This window comes from Coturnix japonica, unplaced genomic scaffold (assembly GCF_054131305.1).
Source record: "Coturnix japonica strain WE unplaced genomic scaffold, WE-NBRP24 Scf050, whole genome shotgun sequence".
Classification (NCBI taxonomy): domain Eukaryota; kingdom Metazoa; phylum Chordata; class Aves; order Galliformes; family Phasianidae; genus Coturnix; species Coturnix japonica.
This window is the reverse complement of record NW_028188953.1, coordinates 1,244,521-1,264,421: the sequence shown is the minus strand read 5'-3', so window position 1 is coordinate 1,264,421 and position 19,901 is coordinate 1,244,521. Positions and strand designations below refer to the sequence as shown.

The 19,901-nt window shown below is 42.1% G+C and overlaps 2 protein-coding genes and 1 non-coding gene across 35 annotated transcripts; 2 read left to right on the top strand and 1 right to left on the bottom strand.

Moving 5' to 3' along the window:
- Nucleotides 1-41: 41 nt before the first annotated feature.
- On the top strand, nucleotides 42-14,567 carry LOC107321541 (uncharacterized). 29 transcript variants are annotated; one of them, XM_085532814.1, is made up of 39 exons: nucleotides 42-140; nucleotides 404-1,904; nucleotides 2,776-2,827; nucleotides 2,916-2,936; nucleotides 3,233-3,253; nucleotides 3,336-3,473; nucleotides 3,699-3,719; nucleotides 3,820-3,840; nucleotides 4,089-4,109; nucleotides 4,322-4,342; nucleotides 4,470-4,490; nucleotides 4,986-5,006; nucleotides 5,288-5,308; nucleotides 5,402-5,422; nucleotides 5,533-5,553; nucleotides 5,760-5,780; nucleotides 6,150-6,170; nucleotides 6,324-6,344; nucleotides 6,555-6,575; nucleotides 7,420-7,440; nucleotides 7,615-7,635; nucleotides 7,715-7,735; nucleotides 8,024-8,044; nucleotides 8,762-8,782; nucleotides 9,003-9,023; nucleotides 9,525-9,545; nucleotides 9,715-9,735; nucleotides 10,013-10,033; nucleotides 10,650-10,670; nucleotides 10,890-10,913; nucleotides 11,004-11,024; nucleotides 11,166-11,222; nucleotides 11,631-11,651; nucleotides 11,791-11,811; nucleotides 11,925-11,945; nucleotides 12,132-12,152; nucleotides 12,873-12,893; nucleotides 12,985-13,005; nucleotides 13,271-14,567. In XM_085532814.1, the coding sequence occupies exons 3-39, from the start codon at nucleotides 2,815-2,817 to the stop codon at nucleotides 13,780-13,782; spliced, it is 1,416 nt and encodes a 471-aa protein (XP_085388940.1). In that variant the 5' UTR covers nucleotides 42-140; nucleotides 404-1,904; nucleotides 2,776-2,814; the 3' UTR covers nucleotides 13,783-14,567. The 29 variants fall into 29 exon arrangements, 25 of the variants coding, with proteins under 25 accessions (XP_085388940.1, XP_085388945.1, XP_085388943.1 ...); XM_085532819.1 differs by having other exon boundaries at nucleotides 123-140; nucleotides 1,743-1,904; XM_085532817.1 differs by lacking the exon at nucleotides 42-140 and having other exon boundaries at nucleotides 147-722; nucleotides 1,743-1,904.
- A 137-nt stretch (nucleotides 14,568-14,704) lies between these two features.
- LOC107321540 (E3 ubiquitin-protein ligase TRIM7) lies at nucleotides 14,705-18,738 on the top strand. Of its 5 annotated transcripts, XM_015878540.3 has the most exons (8): nucleotides 14,705-15,256; nucleotides 15,953-16,323; nucleotides 16,471-16,566; nucleotides 16,638-16,868; nucleotides 16,974-16,996; nucleotides 17,312-17,427; nucleotides 17,703-17,759; nucleotides 18,000-18,738. In XM_015878540.3, exons 2-8 carry the CDS (start codon nucleotides 15,994-15,996, stop codon nucleotides 18,512-18,514), a joined length of 1,368 nt encoding a protein of 455 aa, XP_015734026.2. In that variant the 5' UTR covers nucleotides 14,705-15,256; nucleotides 15,953-15,993; the 3' UTR covers nucleotides 18,515-18,738. The 5 variants fall into 5 exon arrangements, 2 of the variants coding, with proteins under 2 accessions (XP_015734026.2, XP_085388928.1); XR_014940870.1 differs by having other exon boundaries at nucleotides 15,953-16,566; nucleotides 17,564-17,759; XM_085532802.1 differs by having other exon boundaries at nucleotides 15,953-16,566.
- A 548-nt stretch (nucleotides 18,739-19,286) lies between these two features.
- TRNAL-AAG (transfer RNA leucine (anticodon AAG)) lies at nucleotides 19,287-19,368 on the bottom strand. Its single transcript has one exon. It is a non-coding gene; the product is annotated as a tRNA-Leu (tRNA).
- Nucleotides 19,369-19,901: the final 533 nt, after the last annotated feature.

Sequence of the window (19,901 nt, the reverse complement as noted above, 5' to 3'; positions counted from 1 at the left end):
ACTTCCGGCGGAAGCGGAAGTAGACACCGGGTGGGTGGAGACAAGATGGCGGCCGCAAGATGGCGGCCGCAAGATGGCGGCGAACGGGCTTTAGAGGCGATCAGGGGAAGCTTTTATCTGCCTCTGCAGGGATACGATGTGTGGGTAGAGCATTTTATTTCACATTTGTTGTTATTTAATCCTCTTTTTCTTTTCCCCAATAGGCAGTTTTGCCTTTTCACCTTGATTTTATCCCCTAACATTTTTTATCCCCTAACATTACGTTTTTTTTATCCCCATTTGCACAGAGAAATCCCTGAAGCAGGAAAGAATTCAGTTTTAGCCCTTTTAAAGCCTTTTAATTAAATTAAATTTAACTAAATTAAAGCTTTTAATTTTGATTCAGTTTTTTGGCATCATCCAGCCAAAATATGCTTCCAGAACCAGAAATAACACATCTTGAAGCCAAGAGATGCTTCCAGAGCCAGATATAACACATCTTGAAGTGCCAACATGCCTTAAAACGCAGAAAATTGTCCCAAAATAGTCATGAATCAGCAAGAACTGCAATAGGAATTACCAACATGCCTCAAAATGCAGAAAATTGCCCCCAAATAGGCATGGCTTAGCAAGAACTGCAATGGAAAGTGCCAACATGCCTCAAAACGCAGAAAATTACCCCAAAATAGGCATGACTCAGCAAGAAACCATAATGGAAATGATTAACTTGGATGACCCCGTAGGTAAGGAGCCATTTGTTGGACGCCGCGATGTGGTTTTTACGGCCCCTGTGAGCTCAAGAGTCTTAGGTTTCACTCCTGACGTTCCAGATATGGAGAGCTCAAATGGCAAAGGTGAACGTCAGCTCTCCAGGGATGAAGGAATCTCTTCCAGGGTTTTCTGGTTGGATCACAGCGAGAGGATTCGCGTTCCTAAAGCTCCGAGTGACATGAAGAGCTCAAATTGGAGCCAATGGCCACATAATTCCAAGGGAAAACCCGTCTACACCCTTTCTATCACCATAACAAAGCCCTTCTCCATCCACCCATCCCCTTTTTGGGTTTGGAGGTTGTTAAATCCCTTCTGAAATTGCTATATTGAACACATCCTTCATTCTTTATTTCTGAGGCAGCAATTCATTAACAAAGATCGCACCGTGACTTCATTCAGAGTGAGATCAGCAATTTTAGACATCTTTTATGAACTTCATATCATCTCATGTTGATCAGCAGCTAAAAGAAACAACCATGAAGGAATAGGAGTTTATCTCTGGGAGTGCTCTGCATTTTCATGCTTGTTTGGCTGATAAAAGGAAGCTGGGAGGATGAAATAATCCCAAATGATGAGAAATTGTGGGTATGGGAAGAGGTCCCCTCTGATGAGATAGGGGCAGAAGGGAGAAGACACGAGCTCATCTCATATGTCTTTATTTTAGGACGATGCTAAGTGATGCTGCCACGTTATTTGGGGCCAGGAGTGGCTGCTGCCCCACTGGTGCCCAGAAACCAATGCTGCCCCATTTGGAATTGGGGTCTACTCACAAACCACATCCACCAACCAACCTATGGCCGTTAGCAGAGAGGCGACCAAGTCAACCCTCCATTTCTACCCCTCTCTGCAGAAACCTGTTGCTGTCTATATAGGGATCCCCATCCCTCCCCCAGCCCTCCTTCCATCCTCAGCATTTAGCTTGGCTATAATTAGGCTCTGGGAACGTCCCTCTTCTGCCAGCACAGCTGTTGTGTCTACAATGATCCTTCCAGCTCCCTACGGACACGTAAACCCTCCAGCAATCCTAAATACCTATTTCCTGAAGTCCTGGGACAAACTGGGAGCTGCCAAAAATCTCCAGCCCCCCAACAGACGTGACCATCACAGCACCAAGGAGCGAAGCAACCGCAACGTGATTACGGTGCAGGTCTGGGGTAAGACTTTCTCTTTCTTCCCACAGCTCAGGATTTGGGGGGATCCTATTGGCTCTATGGGATCTTGGATATACAGGAGAAACGTGATCCGTTTGCGGTAGCATGGAGCAAAACAACCTTTTAGGATCATGCACCTGAATCTGACAGTACTGGAAAGCAGGCGAAGGTTTAAAGAGTCCTTCTGTGTTATTTTTCCCTTAGGAAAATACAACACAGTAAACATTGGGGCTGCTTCCTTTGCTTTCTTGGCACTAATTTAGGTTCTCATAACAGCATTTATCTGATTGAGACCCCAATAGGATCGACAGGGGTAGAAGACAGCAGACAAAAAGGGATTGATGTTTCCTATGAGATCTGTTGCCTTTCCTGTGCGATTTGTTGCTTTTTCTCATCAAGATTTCTGCATTTCCTATGGGCTTTTTGCTTTTTTAAAGCTTTCTCACCTCCACTGCTGTAACAAATAGGAATTTCTAGTGCTTTTAGGACATTGATGCTGTTATGAACGTAGGGATGAACTCGTAACAACTTCCTGGTGTGGTTTGCATGTGGGATAGGGAGGAGTTCATGGTGCTGTGGGCAACTAACAGAGATACCTGAGGGCTGGGCTATTTATGTGCCCCTTTAGGGGTCAGCAGATTCCTTTTATTCAGTTATAAATCATCTCATCCTCAATTTCACCAGTCCTCCCAATGTAGACCAAGTTGATGAACTGAGAAAAGCAACATAAATCATCAGTGACCCCAAATATTTATACCCTTATCCCATTTATTCCTATGAGCAAATGTGTTCTGGGCATCAGGAAGGTGGGAGATTCCAGATCTGTTTGTCCTTAATTGTGATCTCTTAATGACTTCTCTTCTTCTCCCATCAGGCAGGCATTTGGAAGTGGTTTAATTGGGAAGAGGACGTGATGATGGCATCAGGTAGAGCTCAGAAAGTGGTATTTATCAGCAAAGCAGTGTTCCAGATATGGTTCTTTTCCCCATTTTTCCCATATTTTTTCTTATTCAGGGAAGAGGAACGCGGATCTTGGTGAGTGATTCTCTTCCTTTTACCATCAAAAACTCCCTTTCTGTGTATAGAACTGGATGGATGTACCCCCCGCTGATACCCATTTCCTTTATTCTTCCCTTGCATTTTTACTGCCCCCTATTTTAAACACATGAAAACCAAGCCCACATGAAATAAACTCATAAACAGTGCGATTTTGGGGCTGTTGTTTTCAATAGAAAAACATTGAATTAGTGCAGAAGTGCCTCTGGAGGTGACTTCTGCATCACCCAAATACAAGGGTGTAGGGCTGAGTGTTCTCTCTGTCTCTCTTTTAGAAGAATGGGACGCCAAAATCAGTGAGTGCCCTTTTTTCCTCCTCCTTCATTGTAAGATATGGGTGTGGAGGGCCCGAATTAACATGAATTCCTCTGTTTTAAGGGAAGCTAACGGAAGATTTTGGTAAGTTGCTTATTATCCTCAATCTGAACGTGCGTTTCTACACCTTTACCATCAGTGATGACCAACGTGTGTGTGCTTTTCTCTTATTCCATTTAGAAGAGAGCGACACAGAGCTTGGTGAGTGCTTTGGGGTTCTTATCAAGGTGGAAAGATGCCCCTCTATGTAATAATGGGGATTGGAATAAGCCCTTCAGCCCTTCAGTTTATCCACATTTGATACCTATATGGAATCAGGACACAGAACTGAAGGAGGAGGGCCAAGGTTTGGGGTATTTGGGGGGTTCTTTTCACTCCTTGAGAGCTCCCAGGATTAACCCATGTCCATTTCTCTGTTGTTTTCAGAGGAATGTGACACAGAAGATGGTGAGTGTCCTCCATGGGAGGGCTCAGGGTTGGCCAGAGAACAACATCCAGCAAATCTAGCCCTTTTAATGTGTATTCTGATGTATTTCTCTGTTTTAAGGGGAACTCGCGGCTGAGATCGGTAAGTCATGTGTGGTCATACACTCCTATTTGTGCCTCCCATCAAACGGTTTTATGCAGCTTGAGTTGGTTCCCATGGGGTTTTTCTCCCTCTTTTCACATGATTTATGGGGGTAAAAACCAACAAAATGGCACAGAAAGAGCAGAGAGATTGCAGGAGGGGCGGGTGTTGGGTGTAGAATGGTGCCGTGTTCTGATCCAAGGGAGGGTGAAGCTCATGAGAATGGTTCTTTCTTTCTCTTTCTAAAGACAATCTGACTGCAGAGCTTGGTGAGTGCCTTCCTTTCCTTTCTGCTTTGTTTCACTGTTGGGTTTTTTAAGGAGGAAAAATACTTATTCCTCCCATGAACACACACACGTGTAACCCAACCTGGGCTGGAAGGAGGGTCCAACCATTCCAAACTGCAATGACAAATTGGAAGGTGGTTCCATCGTGAGCACAAGGGAATTCTGACAGTGTTTCCTTTTATTTTCTCTTCCAGAGGAACGCGATAGGAAAATCAGTAAGTGCCATTTTCCTTCCATTTAATTCATTGGATGTGCTGGGTTCATGCTTGGGGGGGAATAAGGTAATGCATTTTATTATGCCTTATAATTGAAACTAATGTTAATCTATTTCTTTGTTTTAAGGGAAGCTCACATCAGATCTTGGTAAGGTTTATTTCCTTTAAATTATCCTTAATTCTTCAATATTGCTGGGTGTGAAATAGGAAACTATGCATATGAAAGTGTGTATATGCATATAATCATTCCTATGTGTGTGCTCATTAATTGCTATATATGTACTCGTTAATTGCTATATATGTGCTCATTGATTCATATATATGTGTATATTCGTGTGTATTTGTGTATGTTTGTGTGTATTTGCATATATTTGCATACATATGCATATGTGTGAAGGGTTTGGGGTTTCCTCTGCTTGAAGAGAGGGTGAATGAAAGAAGATAAGTCCTCAATAAGCTTTGTTTTTAAAATACCAATAAGAAGAATTGGGAATAAAGCTCAAAAATGGGAAAAAGAAATGCAAGAAATGGGTAAAATATTTAGAAGTGCAAAAAGTATAGAGAAAGGAGGCGAGAAATGACATTTTTGGTTGGGTTTGGGTTGCTCTGCATTTCTCCATTTATTTTCTCTCTTTGCTTTCAGGTGACGTTGACACAAAGCTCAGTGAGTGGAGATGTTTTTCCTCCCCCATATTTAAGAAGATTTGGGGTATTTTTAAGACTATTTAAGAATATTTGGACGTTTCCTGTGGAAAATGAACTTCTGGTCTGCAAAAAAAAAAAAAAAAAACCACAAAAAAACAAAAAACAAAACAACTTTGTTTTTTGAGCTTTTATAGACTGAGAAGTTAAAAATAAAAGCAGTGATCTGAGTGTGTTGGGGCCAATGGGTGAAAGAAAAGAGAAGGTTTAATATTATTTGTCTTCTTTCTCTTCTTTTCCCAGAGGAACGCGATAGGAAAATCAGTGAGTGTCACTTTTTTGGGGCCAAAACCCTTTTATTTGGGGGAGAGATGACTGATAAAAGTCATTAATCCTGTTGATTTTTCCTCTTTGCAGCCAAACTATCAGCAGAAATACGTAAGTCCTTTTCTTCCCCAATCTGAACCGTTTCTTTGTTTTCTTAGACTTCCTTTTTTTTTTTTTTCTGTTTTAATTAAAATTATCCTTTTTTTCCCCCTATTTGATAGGCAGACTGACTTCATTGCTGGGTGAGTGAGTGGCGCCGTTAAATCCCTATGCGGTTTTGGGCTGAAAGCCCTTAAAAATGGGAACTCACATTCATTTCTAATCAAATAAAATTGGGGGAAATGGGCAAAATGAGCACTGCAGTGAGCAGAGCTGTTGTCTTGGGGCAGGAGGGCTGTGTAAAAAATATAGATTTTAACCCTTTTTCCTTCTTTTTTGCCCTATTTAGGGGACCGCGACTCAAAGCTCCGTGAGTGCCATTTTATTCCTGATTAAAATCTGATTGAAGACGTGGATTTTCCTCAGCGTGCCCCTAAAACCTCTCCTTTTTTCCCCAAACTTTGAGTTTTTCCACCTAACCCCTTACATTGCTCCTAAATGGGTGTATTGCCTGAATCAGTGGTTTTCTTCCCCATTTCCTATCCTGTTTTATTACGCTATATATTGCTATGGCGTATTGTGCTATAATGCCCATTGACCTTATTACCATTACCTGCCCTGTGTGTGAATCAGGAGATATATTTAATATAGAATAGATCTCCCTATTGATTTCTGATGTCCCCATGAAGGAAATGAAGGGATCTGATTTAAAATTAACTTCAATTTCTCCCTTTTTTAGGCAAACTGACATCTGAACTCGGTAAGCCATTTTTTCCCCCATTCCCATATAATACATGAAATTATTTATGGATGGATGGAAGTAAAGCAATTAACTGAGGTCAGCTTTGCGCTAGAATAATCCGAAAACTGATCAAATTCTCCTTTTACTCATTTTTCTTCTTATTTTTTATAGCAAAGTGCGACGCAACGATCAGTAAGTGATGCTCTATGTGGGGGTACCTCCAACTTGGGTCATTTTCTGCTGTTTCGGCACTAAAATGAGGCCGGAATTCCTTAATTCCAATAAAATTGGGGTCTCTCGAAGATATGGGGGAAAGTTGAGCCAGATTTTGAGGGGTTGGAAGGAAAATCTCAGGGGTATTTCAGTAATAAAATGGAATTTGACGGTATTTTCCACCCTCAGGGCTATTTACAGTGGAACTTGGTAAGTCCGTTTCCTTTTAGTGTGTTTCTTAATTATTATTTATTAGTAGTATTATGTATCAGTATTATTATTGCTGTCTATACATATTGTTGTAGCACTTTGTTAATTGTTTTTATTGTACATCGATGTCTGCCTATGTATATTTTTATATTAACTGTTATTATTGGATGGGGTATAATACATAATATATATTATATTATTACATAATATATGTATTTTTAATATATTTTTATATATATAAAACATATAACGTATAACATATAATACATATAATAACATATCATATATTACATTACATATATGATTATTATATACTCTATACTATATGTATTATTTATAATATATGATACATACACATATGTAATATATAATAATATATATAGTATCTAGTATATAATAATCATATAATATGTAATATATATAATGTACAGTATATATTATATATAATATTTTATATTATATATGTATATAATATGTATAATATATGTATATGTGTATAATGTAATATAATAGTATAATTTAATATATATATATATAATATATATATAATAAAATAATGTGATAATTTATGTTATATATATTATAATACATATACATTATATTATTATTATTATACATTTACTTATTTCTGCCTTTTTCCACGTGTTTCATTGACCTGATTATAAACTAACTAAATCCTAAAGGCAGAAGAAGATGAAAACCCCCAGATTAACACCAAATAATTGGAGCTACAGACCCTATCAAAGCAAAATCACCTTCATCACCAAATTAATTGTAAAAAGGTTTAAATGTGGAAAGTAAAAACGATGACAAATAACCCCCAATGGCTTTTTTCTTCCTATAGGAGAGCGTCACACCAAAATAGGTATGTGAGGCATTTGCTTCCATCATTTAAAAGGAAAAAATGCATTAAAAATGCCTCTGTCCAATGTGAAGTTGTTATCAAATAACTCATAAATCGCCACTGATTGTCAATGAATTAACAGAAAAAAAAGGCTAAACCTGGAAATAACATTTTTTTTTCCATCTCTCTTTTAAGGGGAACTCACTGCAGAAGTTGGTAAGTCTCTTTCCTATCAATTTACGCAAAAAATGGTTCATCAGATATATAATAATCCCTTATTTCTGCCTATTTTTAGGGGACTACGATAGAAAACTTCGTAAGTGCCTTTAATTTTCCCTGTTAAGAGTTAAACCTAATAATGTTGTTTTGATGCTTCAATGTGCTGAAACCACCAAAAACCTGTTTTAATTCTAGAGCTGATATATATTCTTAATATTCTTCATAATATTTATGAATTTATAATATCTTCATAATATTCCTCATAATATTTATGAATTTATAGTATTCTTCATAATATTGATTAATCTGGATGTGTTTGCATTGGTCAGCGATGTCACCAGAAAAAGATCCATATCATTTAATTCACATTTCTCTTTATTTTAAGGGAAACACGCAGCAGAACTCGGTAAGGAATTTCCCTCCTTGGGTTTGTTCCCATATTTTTCTTTTTTGGGGGGATTTTTTGTATGGCTTTTTTTTTCTCCTTCCTCTTCCCTTCCTCTTCCCATTCTCTTCCCTTCTTCTTCCCTTCCCCTTCCCTTCCTCTTCTTTCCTCTTTCCTTCCTATCTTTCCTTGTTTTCCTTCCTCTTTCCTTCCTCTTTCCTTCCCCTTCCCTTCTCCTTTCCTTCCTCTTCCTTCATCTTCCTTCCTCCTTCCTTCCTCTTCCCTTCCTCTCTTTCCTTCCTCTTTCCTTCCTTTTTCTTTCCCCTTTCCTTCCCCTTCCCTTCCTCTTTCCTTCCTCTTTCCCCTTTCCTTCCCCTTCCCTTCCCCTTCCCTTCCTCTTTCCTTCCTCTTCCTTCCTCTTCCTTCCTCTCTTTCCTTCCTCTGTCTTTCCTTTTTTCTTCCTCTTCCTTCCTTCCTCCTCCCTTCCTCTTCCCTTCCTCTTCCCTTTGGCACAGTTGGGTTGGTTTTGGGTTGTTTTCCTTTACATTTTTGAAGTTTTGAATGGGACGGGGGAATTTCCATTTGACTGACATTTCAAAGCAAAGGCTCAAGTGAATAAATAGACCCAAAAACACAGATTTTGAGCCAAAAAGACACCTCAAAATGAACCTGAATGTCTGCACTGAGGACAGAGCACAGTTGGGCTCTAATCTCTCTTTATTTCTCTCTTATTTACAGAGGAACGTGATCTGAAAATCAGTAAGTGCCACCCCAAAGCTGTACTGGGCTTCATCCCCACAACATGGATTTTAACATATTTTCTACTATATTTATTTGACATTAGCGATATTTCAAAACAGAAGGTAACAATGGGAGTAATAAGAATAAAATAAGAATCTTAGGATGAATAGTAACACAATGATGCAACGTGGGTACAAAAGCAGTATCCCTATTTCTTTGTCCTTTTATTTCCTTCCAGGGGAATACGAAGCAGAGATAAGTGAGTGTTATTTTCTCTATTTTTATGATGGAAAATCTCTGTAATTTAACAAATAAGCTCTATTATTTGAGGGTTTGGCTTTTTTTTTTCACTTAAACTAAACGAGGAGTATTTTAAATCTTGCATACTGAATAGAGCATTTCCTATTGGAAAAAAAGGGCCATTTTGGGGCTGGAAGGAAACAGTTTCACTTCCTTGATGAAAAACTGAATGAAAAGGGGGAAAAGTCATGAAAATTGAATTTTTTCCCTCAAGAATCTGTCATTAAACGTGTGGGAACCTGAATGGTGATGTCAACACTTTGTTTTGGGTTCAGCCCAACAAAATCTGTATCTCAGTCCTTTATTTCTCTATCACTGGTGTTAAAAAGTGCTGTTTTTAACTAAGAAAAAGTGCTGTCTTGGACTAATATTTCTTTTCTAATTAGTTTTTCTTTTTCTTTCCTTCTTTTTTTTGTTCTTTTTTCTTCCCTTTTCCTTTTTCTCTCTGTTTTGCTTCAAGGGCGCCTCACTGAGCTGCTCGGTACGTGCATTTCCTTCCTTCCATCTGTAAATCCAGCAACAAAACAAATGCAGTTTTGGGGTGGAAAAGTGGAGATTAAACACAATATTGATAAAATAAGTGCTTTGGAAAGGGTGTAATTATTATTTTTTCCTGAAAATGAATCCTTTCTTTTCCCTTCTGTTTGCAGAAGACCGCGATTCCGATGCCCGTAAGTCCCTTTATTTATCACAAGGCTGTGAATCCTTCAATGGGAAATGCAAGATTTCAGTGTTTGCCCCCCAAAAAATGTCCTTTATGAGACAACAAGAGATGAGGAAATAAAGAGAAATGTCTTTAATGAGGAAATAAGGAGAAACATGTTTATTTATTTCCTTATTTACACACTGGGTGGCTCTTTTCTGCTGAACATGATAGAAATAATAACACAAAATAGGAGGGAATGGTGATATTCATTCAATTCTGTTGTTATTCTGTTTAATTTTTAGGAGAACAGGACATCCTCATTAGTAAGTTGGCACTTTGGTTTGCTAAGAAATGCAGTTTCTGGGGATGTTTGGGTGCTGTGGGCGCTGTCATTGTTGGCTTTGTGTTGGATATGGAATGACTTCGAAAGAAAGAGGAGCAGAATGGAATTATTTAGAGAAAAAATGGGAATAAATGGAATTGGTTGGACAAAAAAGATGGAACAGAATGGAAATATTGGGGGGAAAAATGTGAAATAGAGGGGATTTATTTACAAAAAATGGAATGGAATTTGGGGAAGGGAAAGGGGAATTATTTGTCGGGAAAAAGAGCAAATGAGATGGAATTGTTTGGGGAGGAGGAAGAAAAGGGAGAGGAATTGAATGATTTGGGGGAAAAAAATAGGGAAAGGGGATGGATTTCTTTTAGAAATACAGTTATGAAGGTTTCAGCCCATATCAGAGGGTTTGGTATCATTGAATTCCCCCATTAAGACCATCTGAGCGTCCTTGGGAAGAACACATGTATATAATATATGTATTATTTTATATATATATTATGTGTATATATATAATATATATATATATTATTATTTTATATAATAAATTTGGAAGGACCAAATTTACTGCTGACACCTGATTCTGTTTTCTCCTTATTAAGGGAAGCTGTCAGAAGAGCTCGGTGAGTTATTTCCCCTTCCTTCCACAAAACTACTTTGGGATATTCTTTTTGTTCATTTTCCTGCTTTGCCTCGTGGTATTTTAAGAGATAAATGGGATGGAACAAAGGGTTTTGGGGGTAAATAACAGGGAAAATGAATGGGATAGCAATGAGATGTAATAATCTATGGCACAAACGGTGATGGTGTGTTTCACATTTTGCTTGTTCTCTTCTCTTTAGAGGAATTAAGGGGTCAAGAAGTTGGTAAGTGAGATTCCTTCCCTTCTTCTCTCCAGTAGGATAAGTGATAATTTGGATTCTGATCTTATTTTTTTCCTCCCTTTATGTTCATAGAGGAGAGTGATCTGGAGACGGGTAAGCATCATTGCCATTCTATTGCTGGAAAACCCTTTGGCTGAAGGAATCCCCCATAAACATGCTGATGGGATGGGAATTCTTCAGGAGCTCTTGTACTGATACACAGTTATTATAATTTCTTCATTTTTTTATACACAGATCTTTCCTTTCTTTTCTCTTTTTCCCCCTTTTCAGAGGAACGTGATGCCAAAATTGGTATGTGTCCATCTCCTCCTGTATTTGTAGTGTCTTCAAGGAGCCCTGTGGGGTCAACTGGGGTTGTTTAGGATTTGGTTCATGATAGAATCTGGGGGAGGATTCAGGTGCCCAAAAACAGCATTAGGTCCCATATTCTGTTTTCCTATAGGCTTGGATCCTTCTCTTATGTACCTAAGAATATCTGAAATCCATAATACGCCATTAGATGTAACACATCCATTCATGATATATCCATAGAATACAAGTAAATAGTCTATATGTACTTTAGATCCTATTTTCTGGTTAACCATGGCAAAAATACCCAGTGATTGAATGTCACCATTCAGGGATCCTGTGCGTGAAATCATGACTTTTACTTTAATTACAAAAAAAAAATGAAATTCAGTGTTTTTATTCTCTTTTAAGGTGAACTCTCCGCAGAAGTTGGTGAGTATTTTTCTGCCCAAAACCAAAACACTCAATTTACAGTCTGTTTTGAATACATGTTGTACATGTTGTACATGGGTATATGGGTATATAAACCTATATAACAATTCTTTCTTACTTTTCTCCTTCTTTTCTTCAGAAAAACAAGAGAGAAGAATTGGTGAGTATCAAACTTCTCCCCCAGAAGTGGACTTTGGTGCGTTGGGAAGATCCATAACACCACATTGGTGCCAAACTTAATGGAAATCCTTTATTTCATCCTTATGTTTTCAGATGAACTCACTGCAGAGCTCGGTAAGTTGTGATTATAACTCATAACGAGTTATATATAATATACCTGTTATATATTATAACTATACTTCATAATGAGTTGTATATAATAAGGCATAGAAATATGGGTTTGCTTTGAGAGCCGAATCTTGGGAAGTAATAACACAAAGGGAAGAGAAAAATAACCATTTCTGTTATTTCTCTTTTCAGAGCACTACAAAGCGAAAGCAAGTGAGTGTCTCCTTCCTCATCTTCGGCTCTGAAGAGATTTTGGGGGTTTTTGGGAGATTTACACATAGAACAGCACAAGATGAGAAGGCACCTTGAATTCAAGCTGGTTTGAAATGGAAGATATTTCAGATCTCCCCCATACCCAATTATATGATGGGATTAATTACAGCCTACCCAGGAAAGTAGCATTGAATTTTCTCATGCCTCCATCAAGCTTGAAGTCCACCAGACTTAAGCTTAAAATAATTGTTCATTTTTTCATTTAACCCCCATATAAGTTAAAAGTTGGGCTTTTAGCATCACTAGCCCACAGATGGTCAATTAATCCCCATGTAAGTTAAAAGATGGGCTTTCAGCATCAAAGAAGTAGCCCACAAATGGTCAATTAACCCCCACGTAAGTTAAAAGATGGGCTTTCAGCATCAAGGAAGTAACCCAGGAATGGGTCAATTAACCCCCGTGTAAGTTAAAAGATGGGCTTTTAGCATCACTAGCCCACAAATGGTCAGTTAAACCCCATGTAAGTTAAAAGATGGGCTTTCAGTATCAAGAAAGTAACCCAAAAATGGGTTAATTAACCCCCATGTAAGTTATAAGATGGGCTGTTAGCATCAAGGCCCACAAATGGGTCATGGTTTTCCAGAGCACCCACACACCTTCCTCAGTAAATAGGAAATATATATATATTAAAACTAATTTCTTCTTTTTTTCTCTTTTTAGTAAAATGTTTTGAGGAACATGGTAAGTTCCCTTTTCTCCCTTCTTTAGGTATCACATTTCATTTAAGTCTGCGTCACAGTTAATAATCCATCTTCTCATTATGCATTTTTAGGGAGAAGCGAAGAAAAGTTGGGTAAGTCATTGGGTTAATTGGGTTTCTGCTTGCAGGCCCCATCCAAGAGCTCAAATCCTCCTTTAAATATCTCCATTGTAGAAATAACCAGATCAGACATATAGGTAGAAAATATTGGACCTGCATGGAGGTGTTGGAGACCCTATTTATGTACAGGGGAAGTAGAACGTCAAGCTATTAAGCCTTAAGCTGCACAGAGATAAACCACACTATTAGATCTCAAGGAAAGCTGAGTTAAATAGATTTAATTCTTTCTTTTCCATAGTAAACGTGACTCTGGACCCGGATACAGCCCACCCTCGCCTCATCCTCTCCGAAGACCAAAAGAGCGTCAGATGGGAATACAGCTTTCAGGAATCCCCCGATGGCCCCGAGCGCTTTGATGTGGATCCCTGTGTGTTGGGTTGTGAATCTTTCACCTCTGGGAGGCACTGCTGGGTGGTGGATCTCTCAGAAGGGCAGTACTGCGCCATCGGGGTCAGCAGAGAGTCCCTACAGAGGAAAGGAGCCGTCAGCTTTAACCCTGATGAAGGGATCTGGGCTGTGCAGCAATGGGGCTTCAAGAACAGAGCCCTCACCTCCCCTCCAACCCCACTGAACCTTCCAAGGGTTCCTAAAAAGATCCGCATCTCTCTGGACTACGAATGGGGCGAGGTGGCGTTTTTTGATGCGGAGAATCAAATCCCCATCTTCACTTTTCCTCTGGCCCGCTTCGGTGGAGAACGGCTCCGGCCGTGGTTCTGGGTGGAGCTGGGCTCCCTCTCACTGCCCCGATAACCCCACAATCACTTGAAGGTGCTTTTACAGCAGCTCATCAAGACCAGGGGTGGAATAACTCAGGAAAAGCAGCATCAAAACCTCATTCTCCCTCTTCCCAATCAGCCATTGCTGTGCAAAGGAAAGGAAACTCATCCTCAACATCGTCAACATCCTCCATGTGTCATGTCTGGTGGGCCCCATTGATGTATGGGGTGGCCCCTATTGACGTGAGGTAGCACCCCATTGATGTGAGGTGGGCCCCATTGACATGTGGGGTGCCAACTGTTGATGTCTGGTGGGCCCCAATGACATGAGGTGGCCCCCCACTGACATTAAATTGGGCTCAGATCTGGTTTGAGAAGATGATCCAATTCCAACCAGAGTCCAGGAGACTTTGGGGAACGCATGAATCCTATGGGAGAATGGATAACCCTTCATCCAAGAGCAAGCTGGCACGATGCTCTGGGGTGAAAACCCATAACACTACATGGTTTTAAGGTTTGGGGTGGCTCACAACTTACAGCTCTGCTTCCAGCAAGGCACTGGGATGCCCTAAACCCATGGAGAAGTCAAACCTTGAGATCATTGTGGGCCCATCTGCAATGGAAGGAGGCAATTATGGACATCTCCGAAGCCACCCCAAGCTTTGGGGAACTTTGGTTTTCACCTTTTGCTGCACTTTAATAGGATTTCTGCATGTTCTTGGCCACCTGCTTAAAATAATAACCATTAAATCTTGCATTTTGGCCCGCTATGGGATTGGCTGGTGGTTCCCAGCTCACAATAAACCACTTGAGACTCTCTGGGGAATTCATTTGCTTTTTCCAGCTGGTTCTATGCAGGGTCCTCCAACCCCTTTGCAGCTCATAGGCTTTTCTTCACAGTCTCTACTCCACCTATTGCTGAAAAAGGGGATATTTGAGATGGATCCTATTTGAGATGGATCCTATTTTGTGAATGTCCCCCACCTGTGGGTAATGCTCAAAGCTCTCAGCCCTTGTGGGGTTTCAGTTCTCTTTCTGCAGCTTATTGGGCTGAGAAGTTTCATTACTGCAATAATTAGTGATAGGATAAGGGAGGCAGGAGACGATCCAAGCAGGAGAAAGGGGGAAGACATAGCGTATGTGTCCCTATTTCTCCCTAATTCAAAGCAGAAACTAGGGAGATTAGAAGCTGCTCAGCTGTTTAATTAAAGCAGCTTGGTGAATGTTGTGCTATGGTGACTGGAGGAAGCAAGCACTGTGCAAATGCCCCCATCTCTCCTGGAAATTGAGGATATTTTCCCTTATGGCCAATGATGACGGAGCATTTTAAGCCCAAAGCTTCATCCAGCCAAATTCCACAATGGAGACACCGATCCGCAGGGAGATTCCAGACAGCACATTCTATGTTTCCTTAAATAGGGCTGATATTTCCCTCTGTCCCACATGTGATCCATCTGAGCTTACACAGCCTGTATAAATCTGCAAGGATCTTATTCTGCTGCCTGAAGGTGAGTGTCTTTTTGGGGCTATTTGGCACCATTTTGGCTATGGGAATCGGGAACATTGCTCTGAGTTCTCCCAGAGTTCTATGAAAAGCTTTAAAATTGGTTTTTTTTGCCCTTTTTTCCATGATCCACCTGTAGGGAGCAAGCTGTTATCAAGGGGGGTGTGCCTTCAGGAGGGTTTGGGTTCTGTTTGGGGGGGATATTTGGCATATAAAGGTGGTTTTCACCTTCAGAATGGGCCTTGGAAAGGAGTGTTTTGTTGGCTGTGCCATTGCCTTTCTTCCTACAAAGCAATTTGCTTCCCAGTCCCTTGGGAAGGCTTCACCAAGGTCTCTCTTCTATCAGATTATAAAGAGAAGGTGCCAAGAACGAGGTTAGAATTCAAGTTTTTAGGGGGATGAAATCTGGGTGGGAAGGTCAGAATTTGAGATCTTGGGGTTGAAATCTGGATGGGATGATTGGATCCTTCACCTTTATCCATACTGAGATTGGAGATACCAATTTAAGATGTCAAACTGCATGTTGGAGCCTTAAGTAGGATGAACTTCAGGCCAGGTGCCCAAAAGAGGTATTAAATTTTGGTTAAAGCCCAATAAAGAAAGAAGTGAGTGATTCATCCTTCCCAAAACTCAACATTTAGAAGGAATTAGGGAAGAAATACAGCTTCCACACTGAACCCTTCTGTATTTTCACCCCAAGGAAAAGAAGGAGGACTGCAAGAGATTGGAGAACACACCACCATGGCCTCTGCTGTTCCTGGAGCAAAGGAAAAGGGAGATGAGGGCTCTCACCACCCCATCCCAGAGCATCAGATGGGCAATGGATGCAGCAGCTCTGTGGGTCATGGAGGTGGCATCAGCCACCGAAACCATCTCAGGAAAGGGAATTTCCATACAAAACTCCATTTGGAGCACCTGGCAGAGAAGCTGAAGCTTTTGGGGCTGGATGGAGACAAAGGGGAGAAGGAGAAAATCTGCTCGTGGCGCAAGCGGACGTTCCTCTCCAATGGACCACGGGATGATGGAGATCCCAATGGAGCCCCCATAAAGGAGTCAGTGCAGGAGGATGGGGTCAGCCCCGTGTTATTCCTTAAGGCCCTGTTTTATCCTTCATGTCCCTGCTGCAAATTTCTACTCTGCAATGTCCAACTCATCGCATCTCTTCCCTTCTTTCTTCCCACCACAATATCCTCCCCAACCTGTTTTTTCTTCCTCCAGGAGCAGATTTGCAGCTATTTGGAGAACCTCAAGAAACACAAGGAGGAGCTCTTAGAACTCAAAATGAATGGGGAAAGGCGATGCCAAGACTTTATGGTAAGAAGCTGTTGCCTTCAAGCTGGAAGATCTTTTTGAGATCTATACTCTTGTTTTTCCACACCCTACAGACACGGACGGAGGCTGAGAGGCAGAAAATCGTGTCAGGATTCCGTCAGATCCGCTGTTTTCTGAAGGAGAAGGAGGTGATGCTCCTGGCACAGCTGGGAGAGCTGGACAGGGCTGTGCTGAGGAGGCAAGAGGAGGAGGAAGCCAAGGTGGAGGGGGACATTTCTCTCCTCAGCATCCTCATCTGCGAGATGGAGGAGAAACTCAAGCGACCCACACATGGATTCCTACAGGTTGGATTTCTATAGGTTAGATATTCCATTAAACCTTCTCCCTTCTTGCCCAACCTTCTGGGATGGAGATTGAACCATTTTTTTTCCCATCTCTTTCAATTCCAGGATGCCAGAAGGACGCTGGACAGGTATGTGCTCCCTCAACCTCATTCAGTGGTTGAATTCTGGCATGAAAATGAGAACTGTGTGTGATTGAGGCAAGGTTAGAAGTCCCATGGGGATCAGAAAGTGCCCTTGAGCCCCTATGGCCCAAGAGGAAGACCTCATGGCCATTGGGGCTACCCAAGGGACCGCATTCTGTTACGGAGCTGGTTGGCATCCCCCAAACTTGTGACAAAGGGACATTTTGGGGACAACCACCTCATCCGCCATCCCTACATCAGCAGAGATCCCCACATCTCAACCTGACCACCAGTCCCAGCACTGATGAGGTTTTTATCCAGGTGGGAGATGGGCAGAACCCGAAGGACGGTGGAGAACTTCACAGACGTGGAACAGAGGCTCCGTATCATCTCCCAGCAACATCAAATCCTCTGTGACGCATTGGGGAGATTTCAAGGTATTATGGTCCATAATATTCCTACCACCTAGAAGTTGTTTTGTACTAAAGTTTGTTTCTTCTTGTTGTTTTTAATAGGAGTTGTATACGCTGTTGGAAACAGTTCGCATTAACTCACGCTATCAATCATTTTTAGGCCTAAGAGCATCTGTTTTATTAGGACAAAATCCCACAGATCCCATATAACGTCCTGCACAGATATCCATAAAAAAATATGGTGGGAACTGAAGCAAGCAGATGTGGAACATGACATCCAACCTTCTGTTCGTCCCCAGATCTTTTATCATCTGAGCTGGAGAGGGAGGAGGGAACATCTGAGGAAGAGGGAAAAGGTGAGTCCTTAAATAAAGCTTTTTGCTTTCCTTTTGGTCATTTTTTTAGCCCAAATACTGCTTCAGAGCATCTGGAAAATGATGGTTTTGAGCTCATTTTGGGTTTTCTGAGGATATAAATTTCAGCAAGAGTTTTCAGAGCTGGAAAACACGGAGATATCGCCGATCCCAAAGCAGATTTGAGGTGCTGTTCCATCTTTAGGCTGATGCTCACCTATTTTATTTCTCCATCCCCAATAGCATTTGTCACCCTGGACCCCACCACTGCCACTGCAGGGCTCGTCCTGTCCCGGGACCGACGTGGGGTGAGATGGATGGATATAGGGCACGACGTGTCCCCTTGTCCCCAACGCTTCGATGTCTCCTGCTGTGTGTTGGGCTGTCAAGGCTTCACCTCAGGGCAGCACTTTTGGGATGTAGAAGTGATATCTGGTGGCACTTGGGCACTTGGGGTGGCACGCAGCTCTGTGCCCAGAAAGGGTTGGCTCACTTTCCACCCTGATTATGGGATTTGGGCTATGGGATGCTGTAGGAACGGCTACCGAGCTTTCACATCTCCCCCATCCACCCTTCCAGTGAGTGGGAATCCTAATAGGATTCGAGTGGTGTTGGATTATGGAGGGGGACGGGTGATTTTCTATCTTGCTGTCCAAAAAGATCCCATATATGCCTTCCAAAATGCTTCTTTCTATGGGGAGAGTATCTTCCCTTTCTTCTGGGTGGGGAGAGGATCTCACCTCCGCCTCTGCCCCTGATAGAAGGAAAAGGGAAGGCTGAATCTTTGGGGTGAGAATCTCCATCAGCTCATCTGCAACGCAATGGGGTCTTCCAAAGATCTTTAGGGGTTTGTGCTCGTTGTGCCATTACTTTAATGGCATCCTAAGATGGTCCTGTATTGTATTTATGACACTGTAAGAGGATGGAACAAAAACATTGTCACAAATTAACAAGAAAAAGACCAAAAAACCAGCAAAACAAAGCATGGAATTTTCTTGTTGTGTTTAATGGGATCCAGGGTTGGGGGAAGGACCATTTCTCAATGTCCCCTACCAAGCCTTGGGGACTGGAGGTAGCATAGAGGGGACAGAGGGTGGATGGATGTAGGGTCATAGCACAGAATGGGGCAGATTTGGGTCTCCACATCCCATTTTTGGGATGGAAATACCCCTTTTTTGGGCTCCTTTAGGTCTCCCTATCCCTTTTTTTAAGGGGGGGGAGAGGGCAGAAACCCCTCCTATGCCTCTTTTAGAGTCTCCCCATCCCTTTTATGTGCTCCTTTAGGTCTCCTATGGGTCTCCCTATCCCTTTTTCGTCTCATTTAGGTCTCCCTATCCCTTATTTTGGGGGGCAGGAGGGAGCAGAAACCCCTCCTCTGCCTCTTTTAGAGTCTCCCCATCCCCCACTTGTTCTGGAAGTAAAAAAAGAGACAGAAATTCTACCCAAAACCAAAGCTTTTGTAGAATAACCGCAGCGAAAGTGAAGCCAGCCGGGGTTGGGGCTGCCCCCCCGCACCAAAAAGAATCTTCCTGGCAGCGGTGGGATTCGAACCCACGCCCCCGAAGAGACTGGAGCCTTAATCCAGCGCCTTAGACCGCTCGGCCACGCTACCCCGTTAAAAACCCCCCCAAAATCTTGACGGAAGACGATAAAGAAGTAATTAAAAGGAAATTGGGGGGGGGGGGGGGGATGTGGAATTCAGCTGCTTCTCCCACCCGCAGCCAACCCAAACCCCCCCCCCATCATAGGGGGGAGTCCAACCTGGTCCCTGGGAGGTGGGGATGGGGTCCGGGGGGGACAAACCCCCCAAGGTGGGGGATATAGACCAACCCCAACCCCCCCCTTATATTGGGGGGAGTCCATCCCAGCCCCGATGGGACGTGGGGAGGGGGTCGGGGGGGGCAAAGCACGATGTGAACCCCAATGGCCCCAGGGACGGGGATACACCCCAAACCCCCCCTTATATTGGGGGGAGTCCATCCCAGCCCCGATGGGGCGTGCGGAGGGGGTCGGAGGGGGGGGGGGGAAGAACGATGGGAGCCCCAATAGCCTTAATGAAGGGGATATAGACCAACCCCAACTCCCCCCCTTACATTGGGGGGGATAGAACGTGGGGAGGGGGGCGGGGGGGGTAAAGCATGACGG